This window comes from Mus caroli, chromosome 12, assembly GCF_900094665.2.
Source record: "Mus caroli chromosome 12, CAROLI_EIJ_v1.1, whole genome shotgun sequence".
NCBI lineage: Eukaryota > Metazoa > Chordata > Mammalia > Rodentia > Muridae > Mus > Mus caroli.
Window position 1 is genome coordinate 103,517,140 of NC_034581.1, and position 13,703 is coordinate 103,530,842.

At 54.7% G+C, this 13,703-nt stretch overlaps 1 protein-coding gene across 2 annotated transcripts in view; it reads right to left on the reverse strand.

Annotated features, from left to right (window-relative positions):
• Begain (brain enriched guanylate kinase associated) overlaps positions 1–13,260 on the reverse strand; it is a 36,189-nt gene extending 22,929 nt beyond the window's left edge. The window contains exon 1 of one of the 2 annotated variants that reach the window (XM_021179369.1): positions 13,175–13,260. In XM_021179369.1, coding sequence (XP_021035028.1) covers positions 13,175–13,216 — 42 coding nt within the window. In that variant the 5' untranslated portion in view covers positions 13,217–13,260. The remainder of the gene's footprint in view (positions 1–13,174) is intronic. The other variant, XM_029484311.1, reaches the window with a different exon arrangement.
• Positions 13,261–13,703: the final 443 nt, after the last annotated feature.

Genomic DNA, 13,703 nt, shown 5'->3' on the forward strand with positions numbered 1-13,703 from the left:
GTCTTTGCCAGTGCCATCTAGGGCAGCCCGACCTGGTGGAGGAGGGGCCACCAGGCAAGGACTTTTAGGAACTGGGGACCTGAGGCTGGCTCTTCTGGGCCATGGTGTTGTCAGAGTGCATTTCAAGTCCTGTGCTCACCTTCACTAACCTCAGACTTGGGGAAGCACCTACAAAGGAAGGTGGAGGTTGGGATTCATGGCCCAGGGGACCCCTGCTTGCCAGCACATTCACCTGAGCCTGCTTGTGAACATACCTCTCTTTCTCAGGTGCAGGGCCTGTGATTCCCCAAGTGCCTCCCCATCCCCAATCCCGTGTCCTGGGCCCCACACTGGGTTCTCTGTGACCGGGGTGGACCCCGGTCTTCCTGCCACCTGCATCTTTATTTTCTACAACATACTCTCTCATGAAACAAGTGCAGAATGACAGAGGTCCAGAGGCTTGCCTCAAACTGGTACCCTCCCTCTGTCATCAGGGAAGGAAGGCTTTTGTATCCCATGTGTCCCTTTGAGGAGGTAGGTAGTTGTGCCTCGGTGAGGACTGGAACACTTGGCCCTACCTAGCAGTGACCCCATCCTATCCCCACACAGGCCACTAGGCCACCCAGTTTCTTGTCTCAGGACCTATGCACTTCTAGGATGCTATGTCCAGACTTCTGCACAGCTGATGACGTCTTCTCTGGCTACTCAGGCAGTGCAGGACCCTCAGCATTGGTTACTGTGTCACAAGGTTACCTGGATGAGGACAGCCTGTGTGAAAGACAGTGCCTTTAACCCAATGCAGCCATCTGTCTCATCCTCCACAGGCCCTCCCTGAAACCCACCTCTGGCAGCTGGAGGTCTGGGCTCCTGGATACCCTGTGAGAAGTTCTGCCCACTGAAGACATGCACAGGTCCCGCTCCACACACACCCTAGGTACAGTACTGAAGCCATTTCAGAGGAGCAAGTCAGACTGGAGGAGGGCCTGCACCAAGCCAAGGGCATCCTCACCTGTCCTTCCTTGGCTCTTTCTCTTTCACTTTCATCCTGACAGGAGTAGAGGAAACAGCCTAAGCATATGAGGGAGGGGGAGAGCCCACCCCTCACTGACTGAAATGTGGAATTTCCTAATCAGCTGCCTCATCTCAAGCAAGGCTCTCTCTCTCCCTGTCTGAGCCTCAGTGCTTCATTAGAAGGGAGGGAGGGTGGGTGGGAGGGAGGGAGGGAGGAGGGAGGGAAAATCCCCTGGGGGATGCTGTGATAGACAGGTGGCCAGTGGAAGGGACTGTCCTGAGGACTAGGCTGCAAAGGGTGCCTGCTCCAGAAAGCCAGTCTTTATATGGCTATTTGGGGGAGGACTCTCCCCAACGGATCTCATTTTGCTCCTGGAAATTCTTACATTCATTCAATCAACATGGGCTGGGTGCTGAGTCCCACTGTTGGGGAATGGCAGTGTCTACCTGAGCTGGGAACACTCGGTACCCCAGGAGTCTACATGAAGCTCCCGTGTCAGGCCAGGTGGGGACCGTGTGGAGTTGGAAAGGCTCTTGGATGCAGACTGCTTGGAGATGGTACAGATGAGGGAGGACGGGACTCTGGTTTAGAGGGTCTGAAGCTGCCTGCACAGTCTGGAGGGAGGCACTAATGGAGACATGGAAACCTGGAGTTGGGGAACAGGGTCAGAAAAGGCAGATCTGGGAGTGGCAGACCGGAGGTGCCACTTATGCCCTGGCATTGGTCAATGTAGCCCACTGAGGTCACAGGAGCCAGGACAATCCCTATAGGCTCCATGGTGTCCAGAAGCAGATTCCAGGGGTCGGTGTCTCTAGGAGGATGAGAAGTTACCTTTGTGCCATGGCTGGGTCATGGGAGAGTTGAGGACAGTATCTAGCATCCCTAGGCAACCCCCCCCCCCCAGGCTCTGTCTGTGCTGTAGGGTCCCCATGGCAACCTCAGCTGGTGGGGGCAAGGAGAACACCCTTCCAAGGCTGCCTAGCAAGTTAGCATGGGTTGGCGCTGGCCCAAGAAGGGGCGAGCCACCCTTCTTAGGTACAGTAGTCCTTGCCTCCTCGGACTTTTCTGGGCTCTATGGGCTCACAGGGATCCCCCTGCAACCCTATTACATTTGTCACTGGGGCCTGTGCCTGCAAACTGGCCTACCAGACTAAATCTGGCCTGCTAGCATGTTGTATTTGGCCTGTTTGAGGTTTCTTTCTTTCGTTTTTTTTTTTTTAAATGTTTGAGCCAACATTTAAAAATTGGAAGAGTTTACATTTTAAAACCCATATTTTTGGCTTCTACTGAAAAATTTGGAAGATCTAGCAACTCCGTCCCACATTCCCACATGGTAAGAGATTGGGGGCATGAAGCAGCCGCCCTGCAGAGGCACCTAGCACCCAGAGACAGGCTCTTTCCAAACCCATAGGAGTCGCTTGCTCTAGGTCACTCAATATCGAGCGTATTGTCACAATCCTACCCTACCATGTCACTGCCTCTGTGTCTCTTGATTTCTTTGTGACACTTTAGTTCTTAAAAAAAAAAGAAAGAAAGAAAGAAAGAAAGAAAGAAAGAAAGAAAGAAAGAAAGAAAGAAAGACAGAAATTGGCTTTGAAGTCACTGGGTTATGAGTGAGCCTCAGCCCCAAGTCTGTAGCAGCTGAGGTTTCCTGTAACTGTCTACACTGACTTCTCATTTATCTACCTGTGGTCACTCATGCAGACAGGACAGAGGAAGGACTAAAACCCACCACCACATGCTGGTCGCCTGCTCCCTCCCTGGAGGAGCTGCTGAGAGCCAGGCTGGTCCCACCCCACCATGCACCCCTGGCCTAACAGGTCCCCAAGACTCTCGGGTACAACCTCTCTCCATGTGCCACCCCGAAGGTTGTAATTAGAGCCTTGGGACAAAGCCTTCCAGAGAGGCCTGGGTGTCAGCAACTCCCCCGGAGCCTGATGGTCCTGAGAAGCAGGGCGTAGGGGTGGAGGCGTAATGTATACAGAGCCCAGGGCTGTGGATAGTGGGGGTCCCTGACTAATAGCACTTCATGGAGGAGATGGGGGGGGCATGATCAGGAGAACATGCACTGCTGGGAAAGCCGAGGCCCAGAAAGATCCATCCTGTCACACAGCAGGCAGCTGGCCCTGGTGGACTCTGGGGGAGGCTCTAGGGACTTCTAAGAAGCAGAGAAGCCCATGTCCCACCCCAGGACTGGCTCTGCAGGCAGGCCACTTGGAGGCCATGAGGGTGGGTTCTGCAGTGTCCTTCCCTGCACACAGAGGAATATAGAATGAGGAAGGCCATCCAGGTGCTTAGAGCAGGATGAGCCAATAAGCACGTAGACCTCTTCCTAGACCGTGGACTGTCCTGGTAGCTATAGTACTTTGCTAACTGAGTCCGCAGAGAAGGGACCAGAACTATAGAATGAGCACTGTCCTTGGTACATAAGGTATCTTTAGGAGCCTGTGGTGATCCGAGGAGGCTTGGTCGACCCAGCAATGCTTCTACTACTGTAACCAGGATGGTTTCCTCAGATCCCAGACCTAGTTTGCTACTCTGAAGTCAGGGCCAAAACTTTCACCTTAGTGATTCATGCTTGGGGTGTTTATGGTCTTCTTTCATACAAATCACAAAAGAATAGTATGATGAGGGGGGTCAGACAGGCTCATGCTGGGAAATGGGGCATGAGATCGGGACTCACCCCGCTCAGGCTGGGGAAACGTGCTGGATCTCCCTGCTCGCAGCTGCCCAGGCCCCTGATGCCTGTGGCTTCCAAGGAATGCCAGGGACTCTGAGACAGGTCCTTCTCCTCTGAAGCTGTGGTTCTGGCCTGGGCTTCCTGGGCTGGCCTGGAGCTGTGGTCACCTGGAGAGGGCTCCTGGCTGTGGCCTTGGGAACCCCTGAAGCCCTCTAGGGTCACTGGGTCTAGCACGCGCACAGTGACCTCATCCAGGAACTTGGAGAAAGGCATCCTGGCTTCCCGCTGGCGGCTCAAGCGGGCAAGGGATCCCCCAGCAAGCTTGCAGCCTGTGCTAGGGGATTCTGCTGGGGAAGGAGGGCCTGGACACCTCAGTGTCCTAGCCTTACAGCCACCTGCTTCCCAGCTTGGGTGGGATACAGTGTTCTCTGGGCCCGTGCTGGGGCTCTGTGTGTGGCTGTGGATCTCCCTCGTGTGGGCTTCCTTCCTGGAAGGCAGGAGGGAGCTGGAAGCTATCCGTCCAGAGCTGGGAGGGTCAGGGTTTCGGGCCTGGGAGCTGGCTCCAGTAAGCATCCTTCTCAGGCGTTCTAGCGTCATGCTTTCCTTCATCTGTCTCCACAGGCCGAGCGCTCATACCCCCTCCCCCTTGGGTCAGGCCACAATGACCAGCCAATGCCCTCCTACTCGTTGACCCAATGCCAGCACATGGTGGCCCCACCCCTAAAATTGATTGTCATTAAATTTGAGCTTTGAAGCTCAGTGCCAGAGAGAGAAGGTCATGTTCTCAGCTCTGCCCGGTGGGCAGATGAGGGATGCCATGGCTGGAGCTAGGTAGTGGGGACAGAAGGACAGACAAAACTACCACTCCGTATACCACGCCGTTGGCACGGCGAAACCATAGCTGCAGCAAAAGGACCAGATCACAGGTGCCTACTAACTCTTCCTAAGAGTCCGCATCTCCAGGGAGATGGCTCAGCGGGTAGAGTGCAAACATCAGGAGCTGAATTCAGTTCAGATAAGTATCCATATAAACATGAGAGGGGAGAGGAGAGAGGGGAGGGAAGGAGTGTTGGAAGTGACGGTGTCAAGGGGAGGATGCGGGGAGGACAGAGGCAGAGAGTACTGGGAAAGACAACTCTGGGACAATCTAGAAACCCAGAACAATGGAAACTCCCAGGAATCTACGAGGTTGACCCTAGCTATGACTCTTAGCTGTGGGGAATATGGAACCTGAACCAGCCATCTCCTGTAACCAGGCAAGACATCACAGGAGGCACTGGGACACCAACCCATCCACAAAACCTTAGACCCACAATTTGTCTTGCCGACAATATGTGCAGGAATAAAGATGAGGCAGAAACGGAGGGAAGAGCCAGCTTAAGACCCATGTCATTAGAGGAAGCCCATCTCTGGCACAATTAGTGACATTCTGCTCAACTTGCAAGCCTAGCAGAGCTGTCATCAGAGAGGCTTCACCCAGCAACTGATGGAAACAGATGCAGACACCCACAGTCAAACATTAAGTGGAGCTTGGGGAATCCTGTGGAAGATGGGGAGGAAGGACCGAAGGAGCCAGAGAGATCAAGGACACCCACAAGAAAACCTACAGAATCAACTAACCTGGCTCCATAAGAGCTCACAGAATCTGAACTGCCAACCAGGAAGCATGCATGAGATAGACCTAGGCCCTCTGCACATATGTAACAGATGTGCAGCTTGGTCTTCATGTGTGACCCCTTACAGCAGAAGCAGGGGCTGTCTCTGACTCTGTTGCCTGCCTGTGGCTCCCTTTCCCCTAACAGGGCTGCATTGTCCAGCCTCAATTGAAGATGTGCCTAGTCCTACTGCAACTTGATCTGCCAAGGCTTTTTTGATATCCATGGGAACCTACGCCTTTTCTGAGGAGAAGAGGAGGGGGGGGTGGAAGAGGGCATTGGAGGGGAGAGGGAACAAGTGGGGGGAGAGAAGGGAGGGGAAGCTTTGATTGATTGAGATGTAAATAAGTTAATAATAATAACAACAACAACAATAAAGGCGAGAGTGGCTAGAGCTCTCTGTCACTCCTGCACTAGACAGAGGGAGGTTGGTGGGTCCCGGGAGCTCTCTGGCCAGCCAGCCTACCTGAACCAGGTGGAGAGCAACAGGAAGTCAGCTAATGTTAACTTCTCACCTTCAGATGCACATACACACAAAGGTACACACATCTTACCTTCCTAAAACAGCAGCAGCAGCAGCAACAACAACAACAACAACAAACAAACCAACCTGCATTTTCATTTGGGATTCAAGATGGCCAACTAAAAGCCCATATTCCTCAGGCTCCCTTGCAGCTAGGGAGCTATAAGAACCCCGGGTGCATCACTTAGGGAGGAGGTCTTTAACACAGTCAGGCAGCTTCCCCATGTCCTTCAGAGTCCCGCTCCTCCTCACTGTTTGACTCTCTGTGGTTGGAGCTGTGGCTCCAACCATTGCACCATGAAGCACACTTGTGGCAAAGGCCATATGCAAAGACAAGAGGAACAGAAAGGCAAAACAAAGCTGGATCCTTGCTGACCACTGGATCCTCACAGTAGCCCTATACCTCCTGCCCATGTTGTCACCTTAACTGGAGAAAGATGGCTCTGCCTTGCTTAAGCCATGGCTACTCTAGACTTGGTTGCTAGTGGCCGTGCACCACTGAGATACACAGGGATAGGGTGGGTGGTGGTGGCTGCCAACTCTAGAGCAGGGACTTGTAGTGATGGCCCAGGTGCAGCGACATGGGGTAGAGCCAAAAGGCAGGAAAGCTGTACAACTATACCACCTCTGAGCCTCAAAAGAAACTAAAGCTGTGGCAGCCCAGGCCCTCAGCCAGCTGGCAGCCTCCATTACTACCTGACCACACAGTGCACCTGGAGGCCTGCTGGGATGCTGCAGGGCGAGCCCCCAGCGTTCCAGCTTTCTGGGTGCTGCTAGACTCCTCTTTGAAGCCCATGATAGCCAGCCTAATGGCCGCAGGATTCAGCATGCAGCGGCACCCTGAGGGCTCAGCTGCCCAATGTGGGAAAACTGCAATTAGATCTGTGCTACCCTGACCACCTCTCCACCATCTCCACCATCACCTTTCAGGCTCCAAGAGCCACCAAGACTCACCTGCAACCCTGTGATCACCTGCCTCCCACATGTGGCAGTACCAGCTTTGTAAATCCCAGCCTAGGTGACGCGTATCATATGTCCACCCAGCTTACAGAACTCTGAAGATCCAGGGCCTTCCTTCCATTGCCTCCTACCCCACCCAGAGGAATGTGCTGAACTCTGTGTGCCTCAGGGGCCTCTGCAACGACCACGCTTGCTCTTCACTCTCCTCCTCATCTAACTTTTCACTCTCCTCCTCATCTAACTTTTGACTACCCTTTAGAGCCCCAGTGCCGTAGTTTGTCTCCTGCTGTCCCCACAATTAGATCAGACATGCCTGCCACAGTGTCTTTCATACTCACTGCCTTTTTCATGACATGGCCCCCAGCAGTCATCTGCTCAGTCTCTGTGGCTCTCACTTGAACGCCAGCTCTCTGCACTGCACCTAACACATATCACAGGCTTAACATCCCTTAGGATGGGTGAATGGATGGATGGATGGATGGATGGATGGATAGATGGATAGATGGGTGGGTAGGTGGATGGGTGGATGGATGGATGGATGTACAGATGGGTAGATGAATGGATAGATGGATAGATGGGTGGGTAGGTGGATGGGTGGATGGATGGATGTACAGATGGGCAGATAATGGATAGATGGATGGATGGATAGGTGGATGGATGGGTGGATGGATGGGTGGATGGATGGGTGGATGGATGGGTGAATGGATAGATAGATGGGTGGGTGGGTGGATGGATGGATGTGTGGGTGGGTAGATGGATAGATGGGTGGGTGAGTGGATGGATGGATGCATGGGTGGGTGGATTGATAGATGGATGGGTGGGTGGATGGATGGATGGGTGAATGGATGGATGGACAGATGGATGGACAGATGCATGAATGGGTGGATGGATGGGTGGATGGATGGGTAGATGGGTGGATGGATGGATGCATGGGTGGGTGGATTGATAGATGGATGGGTGGGTGGATGGATGGATGGGTGAATGGATGGATGGACAGATGGATGGACAGATGCATGAATGGGTGGATGGATGGGTGGATGGATGGGTAGATGGGTGGATGGATGGATGGATGGATGGGTGGGTAGGTGGGTGGATGGATGGATGGGTGGGTGGGTGGGTGGATGGATAGATGGATGGATGGATGGGTGGGTGAATGTATGGGTAAATGGGTAGGTAGATGAATGGATAGGTGGGAAAAGGGATAGACTAATGAATATGTAGGTGAATGAATGAGTAGATGGATGGATAGATGGATGGCTTTGTAAGGGAGTGAGTGGATGAATGGGTACATGAATAGATGAATAGGTGAATGAATGAACTGGTAGATGGATGGATAAGTGGGTAGGTAGATAAGTGGATAGGTGGGTGGATGGATAGACTAATGGATAAGTAGGTGAATGAATGGATGAAAGAATGGACAAGTGGATGGATATATGGGTAGATGGACCCATGAGTAAGGGAATGAGTAGATAGATGGATGAATGGGTAGGTAGGTAGATGGATAAATTAATTATGAATAGGTGAATGAATGAATGAATGAATGAGTGGGTAGACGGATGATGGTGGGTGGATGAGTGGATAGATGGGAAGGTGGATGGGTATGTAAGGTTGTGACTGGTGGGGTGGGTGAATGGGTAAGAGGATGATGGATGGGTGTGTAAGGGAGTGGGTGGACTGATAAATGGATGAATGGGTGAATGTGTAGATGAATAATTGGAGGGGGATGTAGAGAATGGATGAATGAACTAGTTAGTGAATGAGTGGGTAGTGTGAAAGACATGCAAGTTCAGATATTGGCTCACAAGTAGCATCCCAACCTGATGTGAGCCTACTGTGGGCTGGAATTTGGATGAAGATGTGTGGAAGAATCTCCAGCCCCTGGGAGAACCACAGTGTCTTTGCCACAACATCCAACAGCTTCTCCTGCATCCCCAACACTCCTCCATCCCTACCTTGTCACCTGATAGAACAGACCCCTCAGACTGGAGGATCCAAGCTGTACCCCCTGATCTAACTGTACCCAGGCTTGCAGGGTAAGCAGGGCAGTAGGAAGAGTGATGAATCCCAGCAGGACTTGGGATTCACTGGCAGGGGCTCTCATTTGCCTGTGGCACCAGCATGTGTAGTCCCTCGAGGGCCTGGGGCCCTGGCCAGCAGGTCCTTTGAGCCTGTTCCTGAGTTCTAATCATATGAGATGAGTTTCTGTTGTCATAATGACCTACTGGCTCTTAGCCCTGAGGATTCTGCTGTCCATCACAACTCATAGTCCGAGCCTGGGTTACTATCTCAAGAGTGGATCCCTGCTCCTGGGGCACCACTCTCCCTCTGGTGGGTTGTATGGTAGGTCTGTTCTCCATCATGGTGGCACAGAGTACCTGGTCTCATAGGCGATGTAAAGACCCTGGGGAGAGGAAGGAGAGGCAGAGACGGCAGCTCCCGAGGCCTCATCTACAGGCAGGTGACAGCCACTCTGTCTCCAGAGGATGATCTGGGATGAGGTAAGGTTACTGGGAAATACACATGGTCCAGCACAGACCACGTACGGAGCAGGCACCCTAGAGACCACAGCTTCTTTCCTGCATTCTCCAGGCATCAAATGTGTCCCATGCTCCCCTTCACAGAAGCAATTTTGAAAACTCCCCTGGGACATTTAGCTTCTTCCCGATAGCTTGGGGATCCTCTGAGACAGCCACAGCTCTTGGCTATCAGAATCCATTGCACCTCACACCTACTCTGTGGCTTATGTCACTCAGATTTGACCATCTCTTACTCCTCAGAGAGGAAGTGAGCTCAGCCCACCTAGACCTTCCTCAGTGTTCCCCTGTCCCGCCCCCCCCCCCACCACCACTCAAGAGAAGGCCCCCTGTGACTGCTAGGCTGGCTGCTCATCTCTAGACGGGACATCATGAATGCTACATGCTTCCCTAAATTTATGTACAGGGGAGCTCACTCCTTGGTGAGGTGAGCACAGGGGCCACTGGCTTGGCTGCTCTTCACCACCACCGCCACCCTAAATTCAGGGGGACTCAGCATGAGGGTCTGACCCTCCTCCATCTCTGCTCAGTTGTCAGTCTCTGAAGCAGGGTGACACATGAACAGACAGTGGCACCCAGAGGGCATGGCCTGATGCTCCACCTACTCATTGTGCCAATTGCCTTCCACCCACGGGTCCTGTAGTTATTCACCCAGCCTTTCAGGTCTGCACCTGCCATCCGCTGACAAGCACTTATCCAGCCATCATTTACAGCCTCACTCCTGGATCTGTCGGCCACCCGCTCAACCGTGTCCCATTCCCGTGACTTGTCTTTATGGGTGGATGTGTGCACATCTGTACACAGACCTGCCCTTCTGAACCTAGGTCTACATGTCATCCACGGTCACCGCTCTGCTCGGACCTCTCTGTCCATCTGATTCTACCTCTATTATCTTACAGGCCTTCAAGGTCCTGCCTACCCCAGCACTCACTCAGAAACCATTCACACAACCATCCCCCCATGACAAGAACCACTCATGTTGATGCTTGCTCTGTATCCACATATCCCTTGACATCTATACAACCACCCAATCCATTTATCTATCTTGCCCCAAGACCAGAAATCAATCCACTTTGCCTTCAGGCCTCAACCCATCGGGTCCTCTCTCTAGATCAGCTCTTCCATCAGCTCCCATACATCTCCTTTTCTCTTATAACCACCAGGCTTTCCTCCCCTCCATCCATCTCTCCAGCTTTCTACTCACCTACTACTGGTCTGTCCTGATGCATACTCCCATCAGTACCTCGCTGCCCCGCCCATCAGTACTATCTCCCCTCCCCTCCATCTCAGCATGCACCACCAGTGGTATGACCTATGGTCTCTTCACTTCTCTTCTTACCCCATTTCCCAACCTGGTTCACAGCTCACTGGCTCAGCCTAGGGCTGGATTGCTGCTGCTTTCCTGAAGGAGATTCCCTCTGAAGCTCCATGTTGACCCCCAGGCTCATTTGTTGGCCTCTTCTTGACTACTAGGGCATAGAAATAGCTTCCCATTCCCTGCTATGCTGGCTAGGATCTACATCTCTCGCTAGACCGTGAACTCCTGAAGGCTGGTTTGCCCAAGTGATAGTGTGTGTCCAAAGAAACTATGCAAGGTGAGCAGAGAGGATGCCTCAACCCATTCTCCCATCTGCCCATTCCTAAGACTGACCCAACAGGGACAGCACCATCCAGCTGCCAGTCACCAGTCACCTGCTGGGGCCTGCTCTGAGTCACTCTTCAGGCTGTCTGTCCTAGGGGCTTGACCTCTGATACCAGGCTCTGTAGAGGTCTAGGGCCTTGCATGAGGTCACGCAGCAAATCAGTGCAGAACAGAGACTGGAACCTAGGGCTTCAAACCCTGTCCAAAGTTCTCCATTAGTCACACGACGAGTTCTGAGGCAGGATGGGAGGTGAGAGGGGACCCTGGGACAACTGTGGACCAACACAGTGAGCTTGCAGCTCTGACCATCAGAGTCTTAAACTGGAAGGGCTGCCCTGGCCTTCGACTGAGCATTTCTGCAAGATGCTTTTTTGTGGTTCTTAGACTCACGCCTTCTCATTCCCTGCAAGCCTCTTCCTGCTAAGCCAGCGCTAACTTCATCTCCCCCAGCTTAGCCTGTGGGTCTTCTCCTGTAAGCTGTGGGGAATTCTTGTGGACTGTGTCCAAGCCCTGCTGACTGACTGCTGTCCCTCTCTCCCATCCACTCATTCATTCACTTATCCATCCATTCACTCTCCGGGATGCTGCTACGGGGATGGTGCTAATGACGATACCCAGTACACAGTCAGTATTCTATAAATGGCAGCCACTGCAGGCCAACCAGATGCTCAAGGCTGAGAGAGAGAGAAAGAGAGAGAGAGAGAGAGAGAGAGAGAGAGAGAGAGACACAGAGAGACACAGAAAGAGACAGAGACAGAGACAGAGACAGAGACAGAGACAGACAGAGGACAGAGAGAGAGGAGAGACAGAGAGAGAAAGAGAGAGAGAGAGAGAGAGAGAGAGAGAGAGAGAGAGAGAGAGAGAGAGAGAGAGAGGAAGGAAAGTCCTTATCAGGACTGCTTCACACTGAATTCTGCTCTTGGCCTATGTGGGTCCCTCACCTGACCTCCAGCCTATGAGAAGTTCTTACAGGCCATGGCCCCAGGCATCCCTGACTTCCCACTTCACTACCCAGGAGCCAGCACACAGAGCAGGCCACAGGAATGAACACATGTGAGACAGGAACTTGGGAGGGTCCTTGGTGCTACTCAGGAGCCCCTCGCCCTGCGCCTGCATCTGCCACTGTGCTTGCTTTCCAGAGCCGCCCTGATTATAGTGAGCTGTGGGAAAATTAAGGGTTTGCAGGAGGCTGCCAGGCCCTGCTGCTGCCTCCCCGCCCTGCTTGTCACAGATGCCAGGCAGAGCCGTCCCCAAAGGCCACTTGCCCTACTGGGCTGCCCAGACACAGCACAGATAAGGGGCTTCCTCCTAGAGACCTTCTCATAGCCTAGACTTGAGAGTAGCAAAGACCACTTACTCCTGGACAGTGGGGGAACTGAGGCCCAGAGAACCTAAGAGAGCATCCCATGGCCTCCAGGGGCTCAGGGTATTGGGACCTCAGGATAAGGGAATCCAGAAAGATGATGCCCCCCACATGTGCTCAGGGACTGCACTGGTGGGCCAACCCTGGCCATCAGGGCTGCACACCTGCATGGCTCCTGTCACTTGCAGCCAGCCCTTGCTCCAGGGGACCTTCCCAGCTCCCATCCTGCTCCCTGAGGAGATTCCGAGATGTCGCCCACGCAGCTCTTGCCCCAAAGGAACCTTGTTCTGATGGGGTGGGCACACACGAGGAATGAAACACCTCTAAACCAGGCAGGAAACGGAAATGCTAGGGGCAGAAATTCCCAGCCAATGTGCAGGGGCTCTGTGAGCAGGTCAGCACCTGCAGAGTGGCCCTGGCCGGGCCCCTGCCTGCCCAGCCTCAGTTTCCTCGCCTGTCCATGGGGAGGACTGCTGGCGGCCTGCTAAGGCCGCCGGAGATGAAGGTGCCCGAGGCATGCGCGGGCCCACGCGCGGCCCACGCTCGGGAAGCGGTCCCTGGCCAGTCTCCTTCCGGCTCTGCGGCCTCTCCAGGGCCGCCCCCCGAACGGGGTGGGCTCAGCCGGGCCCCCTACACCCGCCTTCCGCAAGTCCTCAGGCCGCACGCGCAAAGCAGCCGCGGAGGCCCGGCCGCCCCGCCCCGCGCGAGGGCCCCGGGCCCCGGCGCCACCCAGGGCCGCCGCGGGCGCGCGCAGGGACCGCCCCGGCGTGGTGCCCGCCGCCCAGCCCCGCCCCGCGCCCTGCCAGCCCGGCTCTCGGGTACTCACCGCCCGGCGAAGCCGGCCCGGCCGCCGGCCACCCGTCCACATGGCCCCGGCTCTGCGCGCCCGAGCCCGCGGCCGGGGCTCCCCAGCGCCCCGCTTCCCGCAGGGAGCGCCCGCCCCCCGCCCCCGGCCCGGCTCCCCGCCAGCCCCGGCCCCGCGCAGCCGCGGCTGCTCCGGCGCTTCCCCGCGCCGCGCCGGGCAGGGCGCACGTGGTGGGCGCGGGGCGCACAGGGCGCGGAATGGCGGCGCGCGGGGTGAATGAGTCCCGCGCGCATGAATGGCGACGGGCATGAATGGAGGAATGTGGGGTGCAACTCCTTGTGTCCCGGGCCCTGCTGGGGGGGGGGTGGTGTCCGGCATTTAGTAGGTACCTGCTGTGTACGGGCCACTCAGGTCCCCAGGGACTGACTTGGCAGTGAGAGACAGGTCCCTGCCCTCAGGGACCTTGCAGTTTACAGACAGGTCAGTGACTTCCAAGCGTGTAGCCCACTGCTCTGCCCTCCAAGTTCCGGCCGATGCCTAGCCCCCATAC